The sequence below is a fragment of the Halyomorpha halys genome, unplaced genomic scaffold (genome assembly GCF_000696795.3).
Source record: "Halyomorpha halys isolate HHAL.00 unplaced genomic scaffold, Hhal_1.1 Scaffold1331.1, whole genome shotgun sequence".
Taxonomy (NCBI): domain Eukaryota; kingdom Metazoa; phylum Arthropoda; class Insecta; order Hemiptera; family Pentatomidae; genus Halyomorpha; species Halyomorpha halys.
In genome coordinates, this window is record NW_027114913.1 from 263,580 (window position 1) to 289,644 (window position 26,065).

The 26,065-nt window shown below is 30.7% G+C and overlaps 1 protein-coding gene across 1 annotated transcript in view; it reads left to right on the top strand.

Annotated features, from left to right (window-relative positions):
* LOC106689334 (neuronal growth regulator 1) overlaps window positions 1-26,065 on the top strand; it is a 177,962-nt gene that overhangs the window by 68,671 nt on the left and 83,226 nt on the right. Inside the window, exon 4 of the mRNA XM_067052010.1 lies at window positions 22,387-22,515. Within this exon, the coding sequence (XP_066908111.1) occupies window positions 22,387-22,515 (129 nt within the window). The remainder of the gene's footprint in view (window positions 1-22,386; window positions 22,516-26,065) is intronic.

Here is a 26,065-nt window from a genome sequence, read left to right on the forward strand (position 1 = left end):
TATATATATATACAACTGTAAGTAAAGTATGTGTATGAAGTATGCCTTCAACTCAATGCCAGGCACGCTTCACTTTTGGTTGGCTGGTGAGGTTTAAGTGGACTGTATAATTGAAAAATAAAACCTGATTAAATTCTATTGTATAAGTTACGGGGGTGTTGTGGAAGGTGGCCGAAATGAAACATTTATGATTAGATTGTTTGATACATTTCGAATGACTGGGCAATGGAAAATTGTTTACACAATGAGGTGGTTGACGATGTGGCTTTTAGTTATTGCTAGGTGGACTTAATCTATGGTTCCTTCTTCCCGCCACATTCTTATCCATCTCTCTCCTTTGCTTCTGGAAACAACTCCAGGAGTTGCCTCTACTCACTCATGGTAGATTTTCCTGACGAGAAAATAAAAAGAATGGGCTGCTTCTGGCAGAAGACAAGAACAAGATGGCTCTCTCTCATCAGTCTGGGTTACCTCTCCTTACCACAGAGAGCGCTGGAGGAGGTAAGTTTTGACCATTACCAAATGGACGCTAGTATAACCTACATTATGGCAGCGCCTCCATTTCAGTCTTTCGGTTGCCGTAGGTTACCCGGAACAGTATGTATTAATACACTCAGTAAATTTGATCTCAGTTATAATAGAGTGATACAGGCGTGTTGAGAGCTACCCATTGGTAGCACTCTAATAAAGTTTTTACAGTAGCAGGTCTCGTGACCATCTTCTTTAGAGGCACCTCAGAGGATTGTCAAGTATGGAAGAGGATGGAAGGTTAGAAAGTAGTGGGTTTGGGAGTTTATAATGGAGGGAATAATTTCTAGTTCGGTCTAAATCAATTGCATAGGGAACGTTAAGGTCGTTATCTATACTTTTATTTGTGACAAAGTAACGAGCATTGAGGATTTTACGAAGGATTTTAGATTGCAATGATTGGATACGAGAGGAATTCGAAGGTTTAGTGGAGCTTCAAAGCTCAACTCCGTATGTCCAGATTGGCCTCATTACAGTCATGTAGATCGGTCTTCTGTAATTGGAAGTTTAGACCTTTTGTCTAGTAGGTCTGTAATAGTCGAAATCAACGTGCAATTTCCTGTCTTTTCAGTCTTGTATGAGGATTCCATGTTACTCATTATCCATATGTAATACAAGGTAGTGGATCTGTTCGACAGGGGTAAGAGCAATATTATTAAAGAAAAGTGTAGGACCGTCAGTACGTTTACGACGAAGGGTAAATGTGATTTGTTGGGAGTTATTTCATTCCTCTAATTACACCATTCTTCGAGGGCTGTGATATGGGGTTGGAGAGTTTGGGATACAATTAACAGGTTATTATTAACTGCGAGCACACATGTGTCATCGGCATACGTGGTGAGCCTAGTGTTAGGATCGGTTGGGATGCCAGCTGTCGAACACTTTTAAAACAAAAAAAAGACAAAAATATTTGTTTATCTGTTCCTGAGTAAGCGTGGCACAGAAGACGTGTGTTATTATAAAAGGAGGTAGGGAAAATAAAATGGAAATGTGTCTAAAAATGGTCTTTAATTAAATTACTCTTTTTTCTTTCCTTTCAATGAATTTTTTTTTTAACAAATGTAGTTTTGTCGTTGTTGTAGTCACCTAATTGGATTCACATGGACTATTTTTGGTAAAAAAAAAAAAGATCTTTTCTTTAAACTACCTGTTTTTTTTTTCAGTTAGTCTTCGAAATCGTTCATTGTCCCTTACTGCCAAAATTAAAACTTTCCTTATGGAATTTATATAATAAGGGAAATTCACATTGTTGAACAAGTATTCTAGTTCACTCCCTTATATTTTGTAACATAATAGCAGTTTTATATGATTTCATGTTACTAATCTTGAAATGTGAACAGAATATAAGTGGCTGCTTTTCATGTTTTATATATCTTAAATTATAGAGAAATAGGGAAAATACAGTAAATACACTTACGGTAATGTTGCTGTCGATAAAGATCAAAGAACGGTAATAGATCGATTATAGCGAAGCAATTTAATCTAAATGCACACTGCCTCTATAGCATCATAAACCGGAAGTAACTATTTGCATTTAGGGAATTAATAAAGGAAACGGGAAGTGGTTGGCATAGTAACCGGGTAGATTGGATCCAATTCAGTTGCATGATAGCAGTAGGGAAAGTTAAATTTCATATTCGTACTGGAGTTAGAAATACTAATAAATATGTCTTATGAACAATACTAAATTATATAAATTCTTAATGTCAAACCGAATAATCAAATATTTAATTTATTGTAAATATGGAATCATTTGTTTCAAATAACAAATAATGATTAACTTCACTTCTAAAATAGTGTGTTCTATTAAAACGAGTCTCGGATTGTTACTTACGCCATATTGTACTTTAAAACGTCTCACCTATATTACCTACATGATATTCTTTCGAATATAATACTTATTGAAAACAACAAAATAATAATTAAAAAAATGAATAATTAAAAAAAAAATTTAAAACACTAGACTACAAATATATCATGGAGGTGTAGGAGTTATATTTAAAAATGATAGAAACAACATTTACACTTGATAAGAGCATCTTTGACAGGTAATAGAAAGTGTTGAGTTCATGGACATGCACATGTTCTGATGTGTGGCACACGTGTGTTCTGACTCAACAATAACCGATCAATTGTATCCCACACTCTCCAAATCCTACATAACAACCCTTGAAGAATAGTGTCAAAATTGGAGAATGTAAATAATTTCCACTAAATCCCTTCAAACCACTTTTCCACTTCGTCATACACCTTACTTCCTCCCCTACAGTATCCTTTAGTAAACTCCATTTACATCTTTTGAACCTATCTGCAAGGTCATGCCACATCTGGACTAACTACATGAAATCTTCATACAAGAATGTAAAGACAGGAACCTATTTGTCGATCTCCACTTCTACAAAACTTACTAGACGTCCACTCCAAACTTCCTATTATTTTCAAAAGACTCATTTACATGATCATAACATGACCTATTTAGACTTTGACTGTGACGTTGGGGCTTCTCGAAAACTATCGAATTCATCTCATTTCTAATCCTTACAATCTAAATTCCTAAATGTTTCTTACTTTATTACAAATAAACCACAAGGACCTCAGTGTTTCGTATCTTGTTGATCTGGCCGGAACCAGATATCAATCCTTCTATGATAATAAACTCCCTAAACACCCAAACCCTCTGTTTTCTAACCTTACTTCCGCTTCGATAGCTAATAATCCTCTTAGGCGTCTGAAAGGAATGATACTTTTATTCCTTATTTATTTCAATATATAAATAATAAAAAAAAACTTAAATATAATCGTTTACATTCTCTTTTTGGCATTTGCTAAAGTGCTAAATGTAGGAACAACCCTCGAAAAGACAGCCAGGTTGGAGTAAGAGGTTATGCCATTCACAGACATGTCTTATCTATACATCCGGAAGACTTTTAGTAGAATAAAAATAAAATGTTTTTTGGAATAAGATTTATATTGGCTTAGCTTAAATCTAATCGAAAAATAATTTAAAGTTAAAACTACTCCGAACACTTTTTACTACTATACGTTTAGTGGCATTTCAGTTCTATTTATGCTTTTGAAATATTTTTTTTTTTTGTTGCAAAAATGACTATTGCTATGAAGTAGTTTACAAACACATTTAACATTTAGGACTAATATAAATCTTTATAATCCCCATTAAACTTTCCAAAAGATTTTAAGAAATTTTGAATTCACGAAGATAAATTAGATCCTAGATCGCCGAATTATCTATCTTCACATTGTAGGTTTTCGTGTTTTTATCTTTCTCAACCTCATTCATATTCATTCGCAACGAATGAACCTATGATTTATGGAAACTCCACTCGTAGAGCAGAAACACTGGCCAACAAATGCTCATGACAAATGAGGTGCTTTGTACTGTTGAACTTTAGGTGTCGCTTATTTGGACTGAAGTGAGATGGTTTAACAAGGCGTGTGGGTTTAGAGAGCTAATATTTCTTCAAAGTGTTAATTATTTTTTTAAATGACCATATTTGTTTTAATTAATCAGTGGTCTACAGTCAAAATGTTTTACTGTTATTATATATATAGGGTAATTACTTCTAAGTGCTACCCTAATCTATATAAATATAGAACATATTCGATGTTAACTTTCCGAAACCGGCTGAATTTGTTGGCGAGCTTATATCTGCAATGGGATTATACGACATACATAAAATAATGAGTTCTATGAGTTCCAAGAGGAAGTAGGAGAAATATTAGTCATTTATAATTTTTATTTTTCGTAACAAATTTTTATTTTTATTGAAGAGATTTAAACAATCTACCAAAAATTAAAGGCATTAAGTATTAGTGTTCAAATATTCATTGATACAATATATTTAGAAATTGTAAAACAAAAGAAAAAAAAACTGAAAATGGAAATGATAACAATAGTACTAATTATTGAATATATAATTGAATTAAAATAAAAAATTAAATAATAATAATAATGAAATATATAAATACAATATCATGGTTTGCATAAATAAAAATATGTATCAATGTCAAAAATGTAATAAAATAAAACTCATCAAATTATAAAAAGAATTTATGCACAAGACAAAGAAAATTTAATTTAAGTAATACTCACTCACTCACTGTTGGGTGCAACAGTCCTTGTAGGACCTAGGCCTCTGCCACCATTCTTCCCCATGCCTCGCGGTGTCCAGCCAGACTCCTCCAATTTTCAATTCCCACCCCTCTCAAATCATCTTCCAAATCATCCAGCCACCGTCGCCTGGGTCTACCCCTTTTCTTTTTTCCTCCTGGTGCACCATTTAGCATCCTTTTAGGTAGCCTACGGGGCTCCATCCTTTCCACATGTCCCATCCTTCTTAATAGCACAGAGGATATCAGGATCTCCATACAATTCTTGTAGTTCGTCATTGCTTGTGATTCTCCACCTGTGCTCCTCTTTAACAGCTCCAAAGATCTTTCTCAGAACTCTTCTCTCCCAAACCAGTAGAGCTCTTCTATTTTCCTTGGTTATAGTCCATGCCTCACTGCCATACATTACCTCCGGCCTAATTTAAATAATAATAAAATAAATAAATTTGCACCTATATACAATATTTATATCCCGTAAGAGGAGCTTCTAGCTGATCCTTGCCAACTCCATTTCGAAGGCAAGGCAGGGCTCCAGGAGATCCTACCGCTTCTCTCCCAGCCTCGACCCTATTATTGGTGGCCTGTGGAGACTGAGTGAGATCGCTTGAGCAGCTATACACTCGTGACTTGAGTGGAGAGGCTGGCCATTATCTGGACTCCAACAGCAATTTACAAAAGTTCTCGGAGCCAATATCGTTTTAACCTAAAGGGTGTTTAATATTAACTAATAAAAGAACATTATTTACTATGACATTCAAATCATTTGATATTACCGTGATTAAATGATATTATGAAATCATATTAAAATAAACCTTGTTGAAAATATTAAAGTGTATTTTTCGACAATTATAATTGTATTTTTTTAAATTTACAATACATTGCTGTACTTATTACTTTTTTGAAATAATTTAAAAATTGATCTGTCTAATGATATTTTTATTTAGAAAACTTGTAAAAAATCATCGATAATTCCATTAATTCTTTTAACATCTCGATTACCTCGTGGCCAGCATTGCGAGCTTTCACCATAACATTTATTAACTATCTGGATTAGATTTGATTAGATTTTTATTCAGGGCGATCAACGTCTAGGTTATTACACCCTTTTTACTTCTATCTATCTTCTTGTCTTTGACATTTGATGGTTGAATGTAGACTATTTCCTTTTTTACACTGGTCGGTATTGGTGGATTATATTTTAGTATAAAGTTGAGTTTCTTTCAGAAATTTTATTATTTTGTCTATGGATTCTGCTGAGTCTTTAAGGGCCAATTCTCTTGTACGTAGAATTTTATTATTTTCGAAGGCTTGACGAAATGATGGGCATTCTTCAATTATATGCTTTATCGATAATGGGGAATGACAGGTTTGGCATATAGGCTGGTCCTATTTTGTGATTAAGTGAAGGTGATAACTATCTGGAGGTCAAAAAATATGAAATATCAATTTTTAGTATAATGTTTAAGTTCTCTCTCAGATCTGACGCTATTGCTTCTATCTGTTTGATGTTTTATCTTATATTTTATTCCTGTCTTAAATATGTTAATATACTTAAATGTGACACTTAAACTTCGACCGGTTAATTATTAACTAATATTTCAGAAAATAGAGGCTTAAGGGATCTTGAAGTATGTAATAAAGAAATGATAATATAGTTATTTTTTCGAAAAAAATATCTAAACTGCTTTTCGTTTTTTGACCAATTTTTCGTGCACTATTTATATATAACCATTCCTTGCATTGCCTAGGTGTAGTGTATTTCTTGGTGGCCGAGCTTTGGTCTCCACCGTAGTTCCAATAAAGATTTATCGGTATCCTTAATATTGGTAGATTATCCCCCATCCCTTAGCATGCATCCCTGTTAGGGATTTTCAATGTTTTCTTTTCTTTTTTTTTAGCTCTCCCGTGCTATCAACAATAAAATAATTTTTAACATTATTAATATAATTACTTTTTTATTATAATTATGTAATAATTTATCATAATATTTTTTATTTAAAAAGTAAATAATTTTGAATATTAATATTTTACTGAAAAATTAGTTTTAATATTATTTTTCAGTTCTTTATTAATCTGTATTAGTGGCTCTGTGTTAGTGATTTGTCGTGTATTTTCACTTAGTCTGACTGCTTAAATGCCAAATTTTACCATTTTGATTTATTTTGAAACAGAGAAGGGTTCATTCGTTAGTATATAAGCCATTCACGAATTGTTCATACGAAAAGTATGAAGTATTTTGTAATAAATATACCAAAGTATAAAACAAGAAAAAAGGAAATACTTTTAATTTTTTTTGTTATATTCATCTATTGGGAAGTAATAAACCATAATATGGATTTTGAGTACAGTAAATTAACAGAGTGAAGAGTGTAGATATTCTACTATCCTATTTTTATATTTAATTGAATATTTATAAAACGTGTTAAAGCCCTTTATTTATAAAACATAGCTGCGTAAAAACAATCATTAATAAAGATTTGACTATATCTTTAGCATAGAAGCAAAAACAATTCTGCATAGAATAGCACAGTTCTTCTACAGTTGGTAGAAATTATCATTATTATTGTAAATATTTTTGATTTTGGGGGAGCGGAGGGTTCAGTGGCAAGGTGCTGTGCCACCAACTCTAAGAACCTGGGTTCAAAGCAGGCTGTAGTACGTAATTAATTATTTATTATGTTACCATAGTCCAAATTGAGAGCCCACCGAGGTCCGCCCAAACTCATAAAGTTGGTACACTTAATTACGAAAAAACGTGACCATGAACTGACCGTTTAAGCATGAACACTTCCTTGTATATCCGTTGTTCAAGAAACTTCATTTCATCACAAAAGTAAACTGCATTTCTTAACAAAAAAAACACTGACCCTTGTGGTTGTAGCGATCCCGATTTTTATTAAGTTTTATTATTTTTTATTTTACTTAAATAAAATTAATAAAATAGCGATTACCCTTAGTCTGTTTTTCTTATTTCAGTCATTATGTGACTTCTTTTTACTGGATATTACAATTAAGATAAAAAGTTTTAATAATAAAGGATCCACAGAACTCTTAAAAGATAAATAGTGTGCATTTGGTATATAAATATCAATGTACAATAATTTATCAAGTTCTTAAATTTATTTTATTTTTACCTCTCTTTTCTTATTTTCGTATGGTTTAAATATGGTCATTACATATCCATCTATTGTAATTAAATTGCATTTTAAGGAGTTTTTATTATTTCATTTATCAACTTAGCTTGAGTATGTCTAATATAATTATTATTTATCGGGTGAAGGTGGGGTTCACCCTCTGAGTTGAGTAGTTGAAAATTAAAACTTAAAATAATATAAAAAATGAAATTAGTCCATTGTAAGGCTTATGAGATTTTGCTCATATTGTGGGTTTCAAATTTGATTCAATTCTGTTAAAAATCACACATCCCAAGTAAGCTATCGATGTAATTTGTGTGATTTGTGGTAGTTATTTCTTCTATTTTTATTATTAGAAGTACGGCATAAATTTATGCTATATTTTTCTATAGTTAAGTCTAACTTTCCTGAGCATGCTGTCTTGAAAAGACTGTAAATGTTTAAACGTCGATTGAGACAAATGTTTAAACATAGTTGTACCATAAAGTAGTAATAACCTAATTATTCATTTTAAATCTTATCTGTACATTTGTAAAGTTTCAGCCGAAGGTGGGATCTTAAGTGCTATCTTAAGTATTCCAATATATCCGTACAGTAAATTGCCTTTTAATAACGATTAAATCTTATATTAGTGCATTTCATAAAAATTAAAAACAAAAAAATTGTTAGAATAAATATTTAACTACCATATAAACACTTTATTTCCAATTAGGATAATTCATTCTTCAAGATGTAATTAAATTATTAAGATAAATTAAAAATATATCAATTAAGGAATAGCATCGTCTAGATTCATTGTGTAAGATATTCTTTTTTAAAAATATTTTACCAACATGAGGTTCAAGATAGTGATAGTAAACTCAATAATACGCGATATTATGATTATTGTTCTAAATATTAAAAGGTGGTCAATTAATCTCGGGTTATATACACCTAAAAATTAAATTATTGGGATATATTGCATTTTTGAAAACTACCATTGATCCAACCAACATTACGGCAAGGTGTCGGCCACTTCTGAGGTTTCTCTCGGGACATCGCTACAACGCCTTGAGTCTTTCAGCATGAGGGCTTGCTCGTACTAAGCAGTTTCATGAGGGATTATAATATGCATTGTAGACTCGCGCTCGTCGGTGATTGGTATGAGGGTTGATCTTTATGCAATAATGATTTATATAATTAAATTAATAAATGACATTATTTATAAATTAAAATGTATATATTAAAAGTCTCTTACTCTTCTATCGGGAAATCAGACAACTTTATATAATGAATATTAAATCAATTCTTTTTTATAAACTCTCGGCTCAAACAGAATATTTTTAAAATTCATTAGTGAAAAAATCCACCTCTCATGGAGTAGTAACTGAGTATTTTAATTATCTTGTATTTAATTATTAAAATACTAAAGCTTTGATATTTTAATTGAGAAAATATTTGAATTGGATCAAGGTAATTTATGCTGTTTCAATTTCAGTTTGCTTAGGTTTTATAGTGTTCCTCATATGAACTGATAAAATATTGATGGTTCTAATTTAGTTAATACAATTTTTTTTCTTGTACTTCAGCCTCTTTAAAATAACAATAATATTATCTATCTAATATTAAATTAAAGTATCAACTCGAATTTGCTAATACATAAAAAGATGCTATTATCGTTGTGGATGATCATGCTCTGATAAATTCATTCTTCAAGGGACTCATTGTAAGGTCATTTAAATGTGAAAAAGATTCAGTAAAAATTTAAATATTTATATTTACCTGCAGCTGTGTTACGAGCATTGTGGTTCTTAAGTTCTCTGATGAGAAAAACTGTTATTTTATGTATGTGAATAAAAATAGAATTATTTAAAAAATTAAGATCTTTGGATTCTATAATATTCAACTTCACCTTTTTATATGCTCTGAATGTATTTATTTAGGTTCTTCGATAAATAAAAGATATCTTACTAACCCTAAGATTAACAATACTTGTATAATTATAGCTAGAAGCTAGATAAATAGTGCGTAATTTGCCAGCCGGGTAACGAGGTAGTGGACCTAGAATTCGGATTCAGTACCCTATAAAACATACAATATCGTTAAGAATTTTTTTTAATAATCCTATAACAGTTACTCAAAACTGCCGCAGGCCTATTACTTGATTGATTGATTGATTGTTGATTGATTTTTGTAGTTAATCAAGATGAAAAACATTCCGAATATTGTCAAATTGGAGCTGGTGTGTCACAGGGCAGCATTTTAGGTCCAGTTCTGTACTCTGTATACACGCAACTTTAGCAAACGACACTTCTACACTTTCCACGGATGCCTACCCTATATTACAAAATCGTTTGAAATATGGCGAACAAAAAGAATTATACAAAAATCAGGTAATATTTACACTTGACCTTTAGACCGCCCTCAACTACCATTTTACTAAAATATCGCATTGCAGATCCCCGAGTTTGTGTATCTTAGATAGCTCATAACCCAAGACAATGTTGTGGACTCCGAAACTAATCGAAGAGTCCTATGTGCCAACCGCTGTTATTATAGCCTCAATTCCTATTTTAGGAGCCGTGCCTTGTCTAAGGACACCAAGATTTATTTGTATAGAACAATTCTTCTTTCTGGCTCGGAAACTATCTCAAGACTGGTGAGCACAACTTAATGGTCTTGGAGAGGAAGATTCTCCGTAAAATATTTGGAGCTGTCAAGGTTGACCAGATAAGGAGACGTCGAACAAACCAGGAGCTCAAAGTTTTATATAAGGAACCAGAGCTTGTCCAGTTTGTGAGGCTCGGTAGATTGAGGTAGGCAGGGCATGCTGCTCAGATGGCTGAGAGTTATCTGCCAAGGAAAATATTGACCGAGATACAACATGGAGCAAGACGCAGAGGAAGACCACGCCTTCGATGGAGTGATGATGTGAGTGGTGATGCCAGGACCATGGTGGGAGTGAGGAACTGGAGGGTGGAAGCACAAGATCGTAATGATTGGTGGAGGCTGATGCAGGAGGCCAGGACTCGACATCGAGTTGTGGAGCCGAGTTAATAAGCGCATTGCACAAAGAAAAAGAGACAAAATATTTGGGATTTGCCATGGACCGAGAACTGACCTTAAATTTTTCTGATATTTTGTTGTATTTTTATTTTATTTCAGGTAATAAAATGTTCAATGCTAGATTTTTTTGGACCACCCTTACTAGGCAGACTATACAGTACCCGCAGCACTGAACGGCTGTGCAAGTTTGGTATCCTTGAGTTACTAGTAGTCAATTCCTTAATTTCATTTAATGACATTTTGTGATTTAACCTGTTCAATTACTTTTAAATGTGTTTATGTAAAAATATTTCGGATTCTATGAGTTAACCTCATAGTTTTTAATCATTTTTATCTAACCTAATAAATTAGCCTTAATTTACCATTTAAGTTCGGTGATTAGGACAAGATAAACAGTTTTTTTAATTATATAATTATTTGTATACAGTATACAAAGTAACTTCTAAAAAAATCAAAAATCCTTAAAATTCCAACCATACTTTATTTCTTTATTATATGGCGTTTCGGACACATTACTTTGTCTATTTTAAAATCTACATTATTAAATTCATCAATTCACCAACAGCTTGGATATTTTTTTATTATTATATATAAGGATTTATTATTTATATGTAAACCTTAGAATATAGCAATAATTTGAAATTTATATTTACATTTAAATTTATAAATGAAAAAAAATTGGTTTATTGAAAGAAGAAATGATATTGTTGGATGATTCTAAAAAACGAGTCTCTTAAATACTACTAAATAACTAACCATTGACAATTTAGTATTACAAATATAAAGACAACATAAATGCAGACCAGATACAGTTCATCTCGCACCATAGTCTAGGAGGGACACACCAAATAGGGGTTGTAAATAACCTCAAGATAGTTCTATTTTTATAATATCAGAGGTTCAACCGTAAAGATGTTTTTTAAAATTTAAAAAAAAAATCAATTATTTTTTATTGTTTTAGTAGTTTAAAAGTTAAAAAAAAAAAAAAAAAAAGGAACTATTTAAGCTCGTATTTTCTTCTAAACTTGTTTTATATAGAGCTTTATATACTTGCTCTATAACGGCTACTGAATAATAAATTGAATAACTAGTATTTAAAGAATAGTTAAATTTCCATAATTTAGAAACATTAGATTTTTTAAATTTTGGCCATTTAAAAAAAACATCCTTTTGAGTCCCCATTTTATTTTAATAAAACACTTTTTAATATTATTATTATTATTTCAATTTAAAATTATTGATTTGTAGAAAATTGTATTATCTTAAGAAGTACATTACCTGATACTATAAATTATATTTGTTCAACGCAATCATAATTCATCGACTTACTTTGACCAGTTGGAAAGGGAAGATGAACCTAGAGAAAGTATAACAGGACGAGACTGGAGTTAGATTAGAATGGAGACAGAATAAAGTAAACCTCTTCCCCGCTGGGTAAACTCAATTTGCAACCTGTAATTAAAACTGTACAAACTCAAAAGAAATAAACTCGACAAGTAAGAGTCCTTCAACACAGCTTATTTCTGTTTCCGAGTAGCAAAGGGAGCAACCATTGGAATATTACTGTAATTAACTAAACTTTTAACTGTCCTCTGAATATCATTACGTTTTTTCCTAAGTCTTTGTACTCATTTGTAACCACTTATCTAAATCTAATATTAAATATTTTTTTTAGATTTTGTTGAAAGAATAAGCGATGAATTGGACTTTTAATAAAAAATCATTTTGATGCCAACATTTTATTTAATTAATAGCTTGTAATAAAAGTTGTATGTAAAACACAATTATGTCCAGAGTTAAATTAAGGAAAAAAATATTTTTTATGCCCATTTGATGTGTATAACTGCAAAATTTACATTCTCAACTTCGATAAAATGTATGATGAATATGAAAAACCCTTAATTTTAACATTAAAATATTTCTTAAATTAACTAAACTTTTAACTGTACTATTGATATGTATTGAACTTTTGACAATCCTGGGTATTATTAAGGTGTTTCGTCATCTGCCCCTATACCTGGTCAGGGTATCCTTCTACGAATCTTTTAGGGCGTCCCCGGATATGAAAACATCTGTGTTAAGTTTTCCACATTACCAGAGTCCCATGAGAAAATTAGATTGGCTAACCTTTAAGCCTTATAACAAAAATAACCGGTTTTGACGATGGACCGGAATCAAATTAAGCAGGTGCAGTCCCTTGCTGGACATGTCAAACTTTTTTACCCCCTCTCGTGCCTGGGGAGGGAGACGCCTACCTCGGGAGCGTTCGGTCACCGATGGCCAATGGAAAATGAGATTCAAAAATAAGGTAACACCCCAAAAGGGAAGTGGGAGAAAAGGATTAGGGCAACAAGATCAGGAAAAATAACAGTCAAGAGGAAGGCTTAGACGAGAGAGGACCAGGCTTGAGAGAGTAGCAGAAGCCAGAGCAGAGCAAGATGCACTTCGACCAGACGAAGTCGTAAGAAATACTTATTAATCAATAAGTAATAATGTAATAATCTATATTTTATAACAACCTTTATCTGAATCATTACAATCATTTTTATCATAGCAATAAATTGTAAATAAATACTTAGTCTCTTGATGTAGTTTATATCTTGTCATATACCACCCCTTATTATATTTATAATTAATAGTAACAACATTTTTTTAAATATAAAGGTATTTAATCGGTAAACTAGTAAACACCCAAAAGGCCTTTGGAAAATAATCTAATCATAATAATAGCTTTTTAGGAATCATTAATATAAGGAATTCATATAATTAATTAATCAACTTATTTTTGGATAATTGCCTTCAGCGATTATCCTGGCATCCCGATTAAATCTCAAGGCAATTCACAGCACTATTTATAACATTACATTTTTTTTTATAGATCTTTGTTCCCTTTAAGTACGTATCTAAAGGTAATATTATTTATTTATTTTGTTTTAATGATTTTCTTTAAGAATAAGATATGAATCCGTTTTTTCGCAAAAAAAAATAAAAAAATAATTATAAACGCTAGAACAGTATTCAATACATTATAAAAGAAGTTATTTTTTTATAAAAAATAATTTTTTGTTACGTTAACTTAAGAATGAAAATATGAGAGAGATATTCGGGTGTGTAGTGAAAGAAAACATAAAATATTTATAAACTATTAACTATTTTACTATATTTTATTCTCTTTGACAGCACCCCGAACATATTTTTCATAATTTGAAAAATATGGTTAATCATTTATATACATAATAACAATGAAAATACTAATGTACTATATATGTACACATATTGAAACATCAAATATAATGTTTAATTCCTTTTCTCATTATCCTGCTTTTGCGGTGGCTTGTTTTACACTAACTGAAAATTGCTGATTTAGTATTCATAGACGCTAAATATTCCAATATTCATTTTCCATATTGGACGGGACCAAGCCTGTTCTCAAACCCTACCTCAGCAATAAATATATACTGGAAATATTAAAACGAAGTACAAATTGAAAAATTATTTCATTTTTACATAGTAATAGCTGTTTTTATTTGATAACTTAATTGAAGTGCTATATCATTTTAAATATTTTATCACTGATGCTTTATTTTGTTTTTATGTTATTCACTTTTAAATTCCGTTTATCAATTTTCCCATAACCAGTGTAATGGAGCCACAGTACATAATATATCAGAATAACTATTCCATCAGAAAAAAATTTTGAGGCAATGAAATTGAAAATTTTGAAAAGAAGAATAAGTTTTTAATGCAGGTTTCTCTAATTAAATCTTATGATTTTAATTAATTAAAAAAAGTATACCTAAATATTTCTTTTTTTAAATTTGTATATATATATATGTATATATATATATATATATATATATATATATATATATATATATATATATATATATATATATGCCAATAAAACCTTTGAATTCATTGTGTATTATTCTTACATAATAAAAAAAATTTTTCAATCGTGCGTAAACATCTACCTGTATTATAAAATATGATGAAATGTAGAACACATTCATTGAAATATTCGAGAAAAACATTTCTTATTGTATACACGATGAAAGTTACGCTAGAGCGGGCGCTTTATCCTTACTGGAAATTACTTCTCAGTCCTCGAAAAAAAATCCATTGTAATAAAAAAAAAAAAAAAAAAAAAAAAAAAGGAAGAGATAAACCCCGATGGAAGAAGAGAGTAGAAAATATTGAAAAGATAGGAAGAAAGACAGGCAGCTTATATGGGACATAGAGATTGACTGCTACTGCCACCAGCGGTAGGAAATGATAATTCCGAACGATTCCTCACTGACCCAGATCATACTAGCAACGGCGCCAGGCTGTTATTCCTGCCAGTGGGCGATTTACATATCGTAGGGAGTAAGGGAGTCAGGAGGGTGTCTCTTCTTGGCTAAGTATTTATGTATGCAAGCAAACCGAATACTGGAATGAAATCGCCCCAGGCCTCTGGAATTTCACTCGGCGCTTGGGAATTTGAGTAGGTAATTGAAAATGGTTTGTTGATAGCGAAAATTAAATAAACTTTGTCCGGAAGAGTTTGAATGAATAAATTTATGGGAAGAACATGAGCAAAAAGGGTAGTTAGATACAAATTTGGATCATTTCATCCCAAAAATTTAATTGAAATTTCTACGAGAAAACAGATCAGCTCTATCTTTTAATTTTAATTTACGGTTCTTGGGAATAGAATAGACTGAAAAATAAAATTTAAGCGAAACATATAATACAAAAGCAGAAGAAAGCATATCCAACAATTTTCGCGAAACATAAAATTAGTCCAGAAAAAATAGCTTAAAATTTAGCTGTACCGGAAAGGAAGTGTAATTTAATTTCGGTCACTGGATTCTTCAAGTATTTTTAAAATGTTTGAAAAATACAATAGTAAACAGTTTTTAAAGGGTTGTTTTATAGTTCAAGTTAAAGCTTATTAAATGCATCATAAAAGATTATTTTCCTAGGAATAGTATTTTTCATGATAATTCCCTAAATAAGTATATTGATAATTTGTTGTTCCTCGTTATTTATAAAAAAAAAATTGCTGTTTGAAAATTGATATCTATAAAAATACTTAACGTAATGAGATCTATTAGAGCTAAAATATTTTATAGGGCTCTAGGCAGTTTTCAAAATATTGAACATTGAATTAAAAATGAGCATAATTATTTTTTTTTATATGAAGGAGACAACAAAAGAAACAACGTGTAGTTAAATAAAATTTACTTGTTAAAACTAAAATAATAATTATAATTTACTTGCTGACGTTTCGTATGCCACTTGCTGAGCTTCATACGGGCTAAAAAAGATACAAAACAATTAAAAATAGGTTGAATATTTAGGATAATAAGGTACAAAAAAGTAAACTAAGGTAAAGTTAAAAATTATATAAATATAATTGAAAAAAAATTATATAAAAATATACGAAAAGGAATAAAAATAAAAAATAAGATATATAATAATAAGTGTAAATTATAAAGAAATAACAGAGACTATTAGATATAAAATGAACAGGAGACATAATAGCACGTAAAAATAAAAATATTACAAGAGAAATTGTACACACAAAGAGATGTGAAATTACATAAGTAAGATGAGTACAAATAGAGGTTAAGAAAGAATAAATGCAAATAAAAATAATAACTAATTAAAGAACAAATCAGAACAACCCACCTGTCGTGTTTAAAAGACTGCGAACAAGTGAGGCGAATTTGGTACAAACAATAAATGAAATACAAGAAAAATATATAAAAATATGATAATAATAATTACTACAATTATTATATAATATAGGAAATATTAATATCAATCAAATGATACAATACCTTTCTAATTAAAAAAAAATGTTGAAAAATAAATAGTTGTTAACTATTTTTTGTTCCTTTTGACATCACCCTCGGCCAATATAAATAATAAATATCCTCGAAAAGTAGTTATTGAACTATTCCAGAGCTGGACACTAGAGATTTATTTTATTCCTGAAAAAAAATTATTGTCTGTTTTTTTTTCTTAAATAAAATAAATCTCCAGACCTGGAATACTTCAAAACTACTTGTCAAGGATATTTATTGTTTCTACAGTATAGTCTACGTGAAAAAAGAAAACAAAATATTTTTCAAACAAAAAAATGCGCGACAGCTGTTTAAAAAAATACTGTGTTTGACCCATAATTTTGACGGGAATGTATATATTTGTGTTATGTATATTTGTATTTGAGTCATATCATTAATAAGAAGGTTTAAGAATTATTTCAGTGGTTTTAGTTTTATTCAAAAATAATTAAATCCACAGTAAGTTTATTCATTTTCATACCAAGTGAGGAAACGACCCATTTACGTTCTCTTAACAGCTGTTGCCTTATTACCAAGAATGTGGTTTGTTCGAGGCCAGAAGCTTTTAAGTCCTGTATTAACAAAGTTAGCGCCAAAAAGGTATTTGTAATTTGGTTTCATAGCTCACCGTTGCCTCTTTCCTGACCTAGATCTGACTGAAAAAATATATAACAAAAAGAACCACCACTATTCAGAAATTTTAAGCAGAATAAATATGTAATAATTGTATACAAAAAAGATGGAAAATTAAAAAAAAAAAATGTTCAAATCCTAAAATAGTACAAGTATAAGAATGGAATGAAAGTGTGAATAGAGAAATAAATGAGTTAAAAAAAAAATTAAAGAAAAGGGGGGGGAGGATAAATTCATATGTGAATGAAATACACATATAATAGGAATAAACTAATAATAGAATTTAAATATATTAAAAAATGTTTATGGTGTAAGCCGAAAAATTAAGAATAAATGTTAATTAAATTAAATTGAAAATGTAAATTAATATTTAAAGAAAAAATTATGTTAAATGATAAGATAATAACAGAGTCCTAACCTGTTGAAGGTAGGTTATGTTTGGAGTTTGCAAATGAAAATAGTAATAGGAATTTTATAGAAGAATTTGTAAGTAGGGATCTATATTTTTTATAAAAAAAGACAAAAAATTTTATAATGTTATTGTGATATTATTTTAATGATAATAATTATTTAAAGATAGGACAAAGGCAATTAGCCGGAATTTAAAGAATTTTAAAGGAAAAAATGAAAACAAAATAAGGTAAGAACAAAAAAAATCAGTATGTAAGTGAAGGAAATTGTTATAAAAGTAATTAAAAGGAGCTGTTTGTAGGAATCCTTGAAAATGACCTAAGTGGTCGAAACGTCGGAAGTTTAAAAAAGAATAAAGTTGAGAGAAAAAGGATCAAAATTGTTTTAAAGAAACTAAACCACTCTCAAACAAGTATATTAATAAAAAATAACCTTGTTATATATTTGTTTAACATTAAATTAAAGTATGTCCTACTTCGGCTGATTTAATTAACAATCATGCAGAAACTTCAAGCATTTACTTTTGTAATACCAGGATAACACACCAGAGGAATGTTTCATGAGTGGAATTTAATTATTACTGTAATAGAATAGCTTTTATATTCACAGGTTTCTCTGAATTTTACTATATTTTTGTGTAGACATCATATAGGCAATTGTATTGAACAATATTCAGGGAGTTCGTAGCAAGGAAAATATAAAAGAACGATAATTATAGAATAGATAAACATTATATGATATTTTAAACTGAAAACCATTTCATAGAGTGACTTTTTTATTTTGAATCTGATGCAAATACTTTTTTTTATTATACAGCTTTATCAGAATTTTAGATGACATCGACGATTATCAAAAATGATTTTCACCTATTTTGGAAACTGGTTTACCACTTTTTATGTTTATTTTCAAAAACAAAGTTTATGATTGCAAATGCAGCTGGAATTTACGATAAATATAACGTATTTTAGATATTAATAGCTAAGAGTATTTTTGTGCGTTTTTTTTTTTAAATATTACTCGGAAATATTAATTATGTAATCGTCTGACGGTACCACGGAAGACCATAATTTCGGCATCGTGTCAAATTCGATGGTGTTTTGAATTTAGTCTGTAAATTTCAATAGATTTTTAACAAATAACGTATCTTTATTAACACGTATAATCAGAAATAAAATGATCGGTGAACCTTATGTGGAACAATACCTCACCAACAAATAGCATGACTTAAATTCAATTTTTTTTTTTAATAAATTGCAAAACAACCCGAAGGTTGCTGCCGGAGCTTGACTAAACGGATCTGAAAGGTCACCGGTGGGGTTGAGTAGAGCGTTAATATTTGATTGATTACATCTGAATCAGCGTAGAGACTCATCAGGGTTGCCTCATCAATTCCATCACCCCAGTGGAAACAATTACGCATCAGGTATATTCCACCTGACCTACTTTCTCCTTGAAACATCAAAAGTTGTTTGAATCCCTCAGATTCTTGTTAGTAAAATCAAATAATTATATTAGTCTTAGTTTAATAATGAACTGTTTCCTGTCTTGTATGTACTTGCTTATATTATTATGATAATTAAGTGTAAACTTACCTTTTTACACGAAAATGAGATATGTATCACACAATGTGTAAAAGAAACATACCGTTGTAATATATTGCTATGTACTAGTAGTAGATTTACTTGGGATGCCAGGATAATTCTGAAGGCAATTATCCAAAAATAAGTTAATTAATTGATTATAAATTGAGTCCTAAAAACTATTATTATAATTGAATCCCTTTCCAAAGGCTGTTTGTGTGTTTACCAGTTTACCAATTAAATACCTTTATATTTATGAAATGTTCTTACCATTAATGATATAGGATAATAAAGAGTGGTATATTAGGTTATATAATAGTATATAAACTACATGAAGAAACTAAGTATTTATTTAAAATTTGTTATTATGATTCAAATGATTCAGATAAAGGTTGCCATAAAATATAAATTATTACATGATTACTTATTAGTTAATTTATACTTATAGCTGCTGATGCCGTGGGATGTAATGCCGTGGGTGTCTTCTGTTTCATCAGGGATGTCCAGGCCTCCTGGCCTTTGTCTGGTCGAAGTGCATCCTCTGAGTCTGCCTCTTGACTGTCCTCACTCGTCTCAGCCTTCCTGTTGAGTGTGTCTATCTGCCTGCTCTTCTCAATTCCCTCTTGTCTTTTTCTCCCACTTTCCTTTTGGGGCGTTACCTTATTTTTAAATCTCTTCTCTGATTGGTTATCGATGTCCGAAGACTCCCGAGGCAGGCGTCCCCCTCCTCAGGGCCGAGGATGTGTAACAAAAAGTTTGACTTGTCCAGGAAGGGCCTGCACCTGGTTAATTTGATTCTGGTCCCTCGTCACAAACTATAATTTTTGTTAGAACACTTAAAGGTTAGCCAATCTAATTTTCTCAGGGGCCTCTGGTAATGTGACAAACTTAATACAGATGTTTTCATATCCGGGGACTCAGTAAGAGACTCCTACCCTAACCAGGTATCGGGGACAGATAGCAAAAAACCTTAATAAACGACATAATTGTAAAAATCATGGCTAATTCCTCGATATATAGCAATATTTATATCTTTAAAAAGTATTTTTCACATCTAATGGTTAAAAGAGGAAACTAATGGAAGTTCCTGGTCATTCATATTACAAAAAAAGGTTTACTGGGTATCATTTTTTTTTAAAATATCGTTTCCACTTTTCTGAAGGAAATGAGCATCAATCACCTAAAAATCAGAATTCTTCAAGTAGGCAGAACTCAAGAGGATATCGGGATTGTCTGTAATGAAAAGGTGATGGAGGTGGTGACAGATCTAGGCACGAAAATCAATAGGTCTGGAAAAGTAGATTCGGATGTCTCAAGCAGAATGTCGAAGGCCAATTCCGTCTACTATACGATCTGCAATACTATTATCGGAAAAAAAGAGGTAGGGGAGGATGTGAACCTATACCTTCTTATCAATACTTTTTTTTATGGAGCAGAGAGCTGAATCCTGAATGAGAGGTTACAAAGCCATGTTAATGCAACTGAGATGAAGTCTCCCAGAAGAATTATGGAGAAAACGCAGAGAAACTATGTCCGAAATGACAGGATCAGGGAAGAGCTAAAGATAAGACCAATAATGGAAACTTTGGAGAAGAGGCCGCTGAGGTGGTTTGGGCATGTCTGGCGGATGGTCCACCACAGAGACTCAATCAAAACACTGGAGGTGAGGCCATTGGGAAGAAGACCTAGAGGGCGACCCAGAACCACATATACCAGCCATATGGAAAAAATTGGAAGGCGTGAGATGGAAGAAATGAGGAATCTTATCAGGGATAGGAACGCATGGAACCGATAGTTGGAAGCATCCTCACGCTTGGAAGGCATGAGGATGGAAGAAAATGTTTCTACTGCAGCCTATGAGTAAGAATGGCCAAATTATTTGAGAATTTAAGTCTTCAGATTTTTCAAGTCAATAAAACTAATCTTAAGGTTGAAAACCTGACAGCAAAGAACGTCCGAAATATAGACACTGAATAACATATATCAAAAAATAAAGTTTCTGGTATCGACATTGTCATTTTTTAAAAATAAAATTTAATTAAATAGTATAATTAAATAAAAATGTAATTAAATTTTCCATGACACAATTCAAGAAATCCATCTAATGGACCAAACATCTGCAAATTATTATTTTATTTTTTATCACATATAACAAGAAAGCGTATTTTTTGCGGTTCTGAAACTCTTGAATATTAAGTAATTAATTTAAAAAATTTTAGGTATTTTTTTTTGTATTTTGCCTATAATTCCTAAACGGTGCTTCATATTGAAACAGTGATTGAATAAGAAATTAAACTGTATTAAATTATGTTTCGAATGAGAACAATATTATATAAATTTAGTTAAAATGTCGTTGGAAAAAACAAAAAATAAAACATTTATTTTCAAATTTTGCCAAAACTGAGGAAGAGGAAACTCATTTATGGTTATCCTAAGACGGTTACCAAGCAGCTAATTAATTTGATCATGTAATGAATTAGAAATTTTCGTTCGACAGGGTTTTTTTTGTTTTTTCACCTGTTAGTCGTAAGCGATAGATCTTAATAAAAAAAATGTATTGAAATGAATTAAAATTTTTATGTTCTCGGAAATCGTCATCATAAGTTTTTTTTTATTTTCTGTTCACTTTTCGTCTTGATGATTTTATGTTTTTCGGATTATATAACACGGTAACATAAATTAAAGTTAATTACTAATGCGTAATGAGCTATACTCCAATCAAAAGTAATTGATCAAAAGTATTTGCTTAACAACATAAAATTAATAAGAGAATTCGTTAATGATTGCCGACACGTCAAAGCATATCCGTTTGAATGAATTATTCAATGAGGCTACAGGAATAATTCTTTTAATAATATTTGTTTATAAAGGGGAGCTCAGTGCTTAAATGAAATTAGCAATGACTCTCTTTCAGTTATTAAACCTCATTTCAAAGGAAATCCTTTCAGCTCAACATTTCAGAGCTTCTAAGAACTGAACAGTGGCCCCATTTTCTTTAAAATCTTCCTAAATATCAGAAAACTGAAACGATTGTAAATATAAGTTAAGCAATACTTGATATGTTATTTAAATAATGACATGTTAATGTTACAGCTCAGACGGTGGATGGGCCATCGTTCAACATCAGCAAGGTGACAAGGCATCACATGGGTGCCTACCTCTGCATAGCCTCCAATGGTGTCCCTCCGACTGTAAGCAAGAGGATTAGGCTATCTGTCGAATGTGAGTATTTGTAATTACTTAATTTTATTATTTAATTAGTATATTTGAAGAAATTAAATTATTTTATAAAACAATCATTGAACGAGTCTTACATCCAGAACTGCTTTACAAACTTCATAAATTATTAATACCTACGTTACTCCTATTTCCACTATAGATTATTCTATCTCAATAGAAGAAGCATTTTTCATACTACATTTCTCGGACTGCTGGTTTTCAAAACATCAATGGTATTACTTATACAGTTTACTAAGCTGACATAACACAATGTATGGTCCTATGGTGGTATACCTGACACTGTATGGCCCATTAATTACACTCCAAACTCTCGATCATTAATAAATGGTGTCAAAACTGGATTTAAAAAAACTCCAATAAATCTCGTGAAATCACTTTTCTTCTTTATCTTAAGCCTTTGTATTAGTGCTTTTCAGTATCACTTAATAATATTTTATAATATAATTAATACCCCTGTCGAACAAAACCAAGAACTGAATCTGGACAATCATCTAACTTGGCATCCTAGTAATAGAATGTAAAAACAAAAACAACTCACCGTTTCTAACTACATTATAACATATAAATAAAATAAAACCTTCTATAATTTAAGGAGTTGATTTTTGTGGCTCCACTAAACCATAGAATTTTGCTCATGAAATCCTCAATACTCCTAACTTTCTCATAAATAAAATCATTCGTAATGACAATTAGTTGTGAAACTCTATAGCACAATCTTGACAACTTTTTTGATAACAGAAAGTGTATCTAAAAAAAAAAATCATCAATCGGAACAAGGTGTTCCGCAAGGATTTTATGGCAAACTTTAGCCAACTACTATAATTATAACAATTAATTATTAATTAAATTACCATAATTTGTCACTTATTAATTATATTTAATTAATAAATGTTTCTTATTATGCATAATGTCATGTGCATAATTTTTTTAATTTAAATTTTATTCATAATGTTATTTACGAAGTAATCGACTAAATATTAACTGTAATTTAATTAATAAATAATTATTATATAATCAAGATCAACAGTGGACTAAACAAGTCCTCACAATCCTTTCGGAACACCCTGTCTAATGACTACTGGTCCATAACCAGTCTTTATTTATTTGTCCTAAGTTTTATAAATCGACAAATTACACATAATATGCTTTTATTAGTATTTTATATAATTTTCCTAACTTATGGCAACATGAATAAAGTAAGAAATGATGGTAACATATTTTTGCCAAGAAAAAAAAATAGCGCTGAATCGGATGAATAATGAGAGATTTCTAGAAAAGAATAATAACTTTTAAAAAATATTGACCAATAGTGTCGAAAACGTAAAATAAAAAAAAAAAAAGTTCGCATACTCGCGAACATCTGAAAATCAAATTGTATAATCCCCCTAATATTTACGATTATTTTGACTCATTTTGATACATCAATTGAGTTTTTTATGCACAACATTGAAAGATATTCACTTTCCTGACGTCTACAAGTGAATAAAAAGGGTTTTTCAAAAATACAATTTTTGCCTAAAAGACCCTACATAATGTTAGCAGGATGTCAAAATATGTATTTGTATTTACAGAATACCACTGTTCATTTGTATTTTGTTACTGATGCTGGAAGATACAGTTCTATCAAATCATATCGGAGTTGATGCATTGGAAATCTCTCCAAATAAAAAAAAAAAAAAAAATAGAAATTTCTCACTGTTTTTTTCATAACGACATGTCTTCTTTATCTTTCTGTACCTACCAAGCCATTTTGCATAGCCCCTTGCAGGTAAAGCTTAGACGGTAAAGGGCAAGCTTTAGTACAATCCTCAGAGAGAACAAAAGAAAATATTCTGACATAATCAAGTTTATCTTCTGGAGGCAATATAGCATTCCCTACGACGAAGTGGCCCCATCTGTCTCTGCTGGGAGCAGGTAACCTTCTAGAACGACCTATAAGGCTCCTTTCATCTTTGTCTTGAGAGTAGCGCGAGATAAAGAGGTTGGCGTCCTTCCATGGTATCGTGGCTGAATCGACTCCCCACGGTGTCAATGAAACCGCCTTTTAGTAAGGCATTCTTCTTATATATTTCTAGCGTTGAAACATCAATTTTAGTAGAATACAAATCAGGTTATTTATCGTCGATAAATTACTTCACTCAAGGTAAAATATATTTTCATTATATTTTAGAACATTTTCTTAGCACTTTTTTGGTTGGCTGTTAGTATAGTGATGTGCTTGCTAACTTTTTAATACGGTTGAGAAATTTCTTATTTCTTAATATTTTATTATCTCTGATTATTTATTCTAATATATCGCAATTCAAAATTAAGTTAAAAGACACTCTCGGGATAACTCACGTTCCATACTTGCACTGAATACATATTTTCAATAAGGGGATCTTTTTAAGGGGCTAAGTTGTAGTTCAATAATTATGTAATAGTTTTAAGAATAAATATTAAATAAAGAGAAATAATCATATTATTAACAATAATTATAAATCACTTTATTTTTCTAAATATGATGAAGTTTTCCTAAATGAGTGTTTTAAAGAATAACATTTTAGAGGTTGTATGAATATTATTTAATTAATTTATGTGGTGAGATGTAAGTAAAGTACTACTGACTCTACAGACAGTAGGAGGGTTCTGGATAAAAAGGAGTGGGATCGAACTGTCCGGGAGACCAAAGTCCATTATGGACTAGGGCCTAAGAAGAAGAAAAAAAAGAAGAAGGAGAAGAAGAAGAAGAAGATGATATTAAGTGACAAGTTAATCGACAAAATAATTGATATAACTATCCTCGACTTTAACAAAAAATGTTTTCTTTAGTGAGTAAAATAAAAAAAAATCTACATAAATAATATAATAAATTTATTATAAAACAAAACGAATTTTAAACACTTATAAAAATTAAATATTACGAAAGCAATTAAATTTAGGATGCAAATCAAATTTAAATTAAACATTATTACTAAAATTACTTTTTTCATCACTTTATTTTTATTAATTTCATTCTGTATAATTATTTACTATACATCATTCTGTTTATATTTCCTTTTTATTTTATTTTATTCATTGGTTGTCATCTTGTTCTTTGTTCTTAGCCCCGCTGAAGGCTAGAAATTGTGGCCGAAACGTTGACACTAACTATTCTTTCAACTTATTTTTGATATATTCCGACCGCACTCCCATCCATCTTCTCTTCGTAATTAATAAGCAATTGTAAGGCTGGAATGGTGTAGTCCTGGAGATGGCTATTCGGTCTTGCAGCGCAGACACGTGGTCATCCAAAGTAGTTGGCAGAGGAAGAGCTTTTCCCCATGAGCCATCTAAATCATTCAAATTAAATAGAAGTGAATCAATTCTTGGAGAAGTGATTCACAAGACAGCCTCTTAGTCCAATACCTTAAATTGTAACAGGACAATTCGTATATTGGCTAGAATCTGATAGGAAGATAAAGAAGAGAGAAGCTTGAGCATATCCAGCATATAGGCTTCCATGAAAAAGAAGTTCGCCCTTGGTTTCGAACTTTCAAGGCACATAATATAT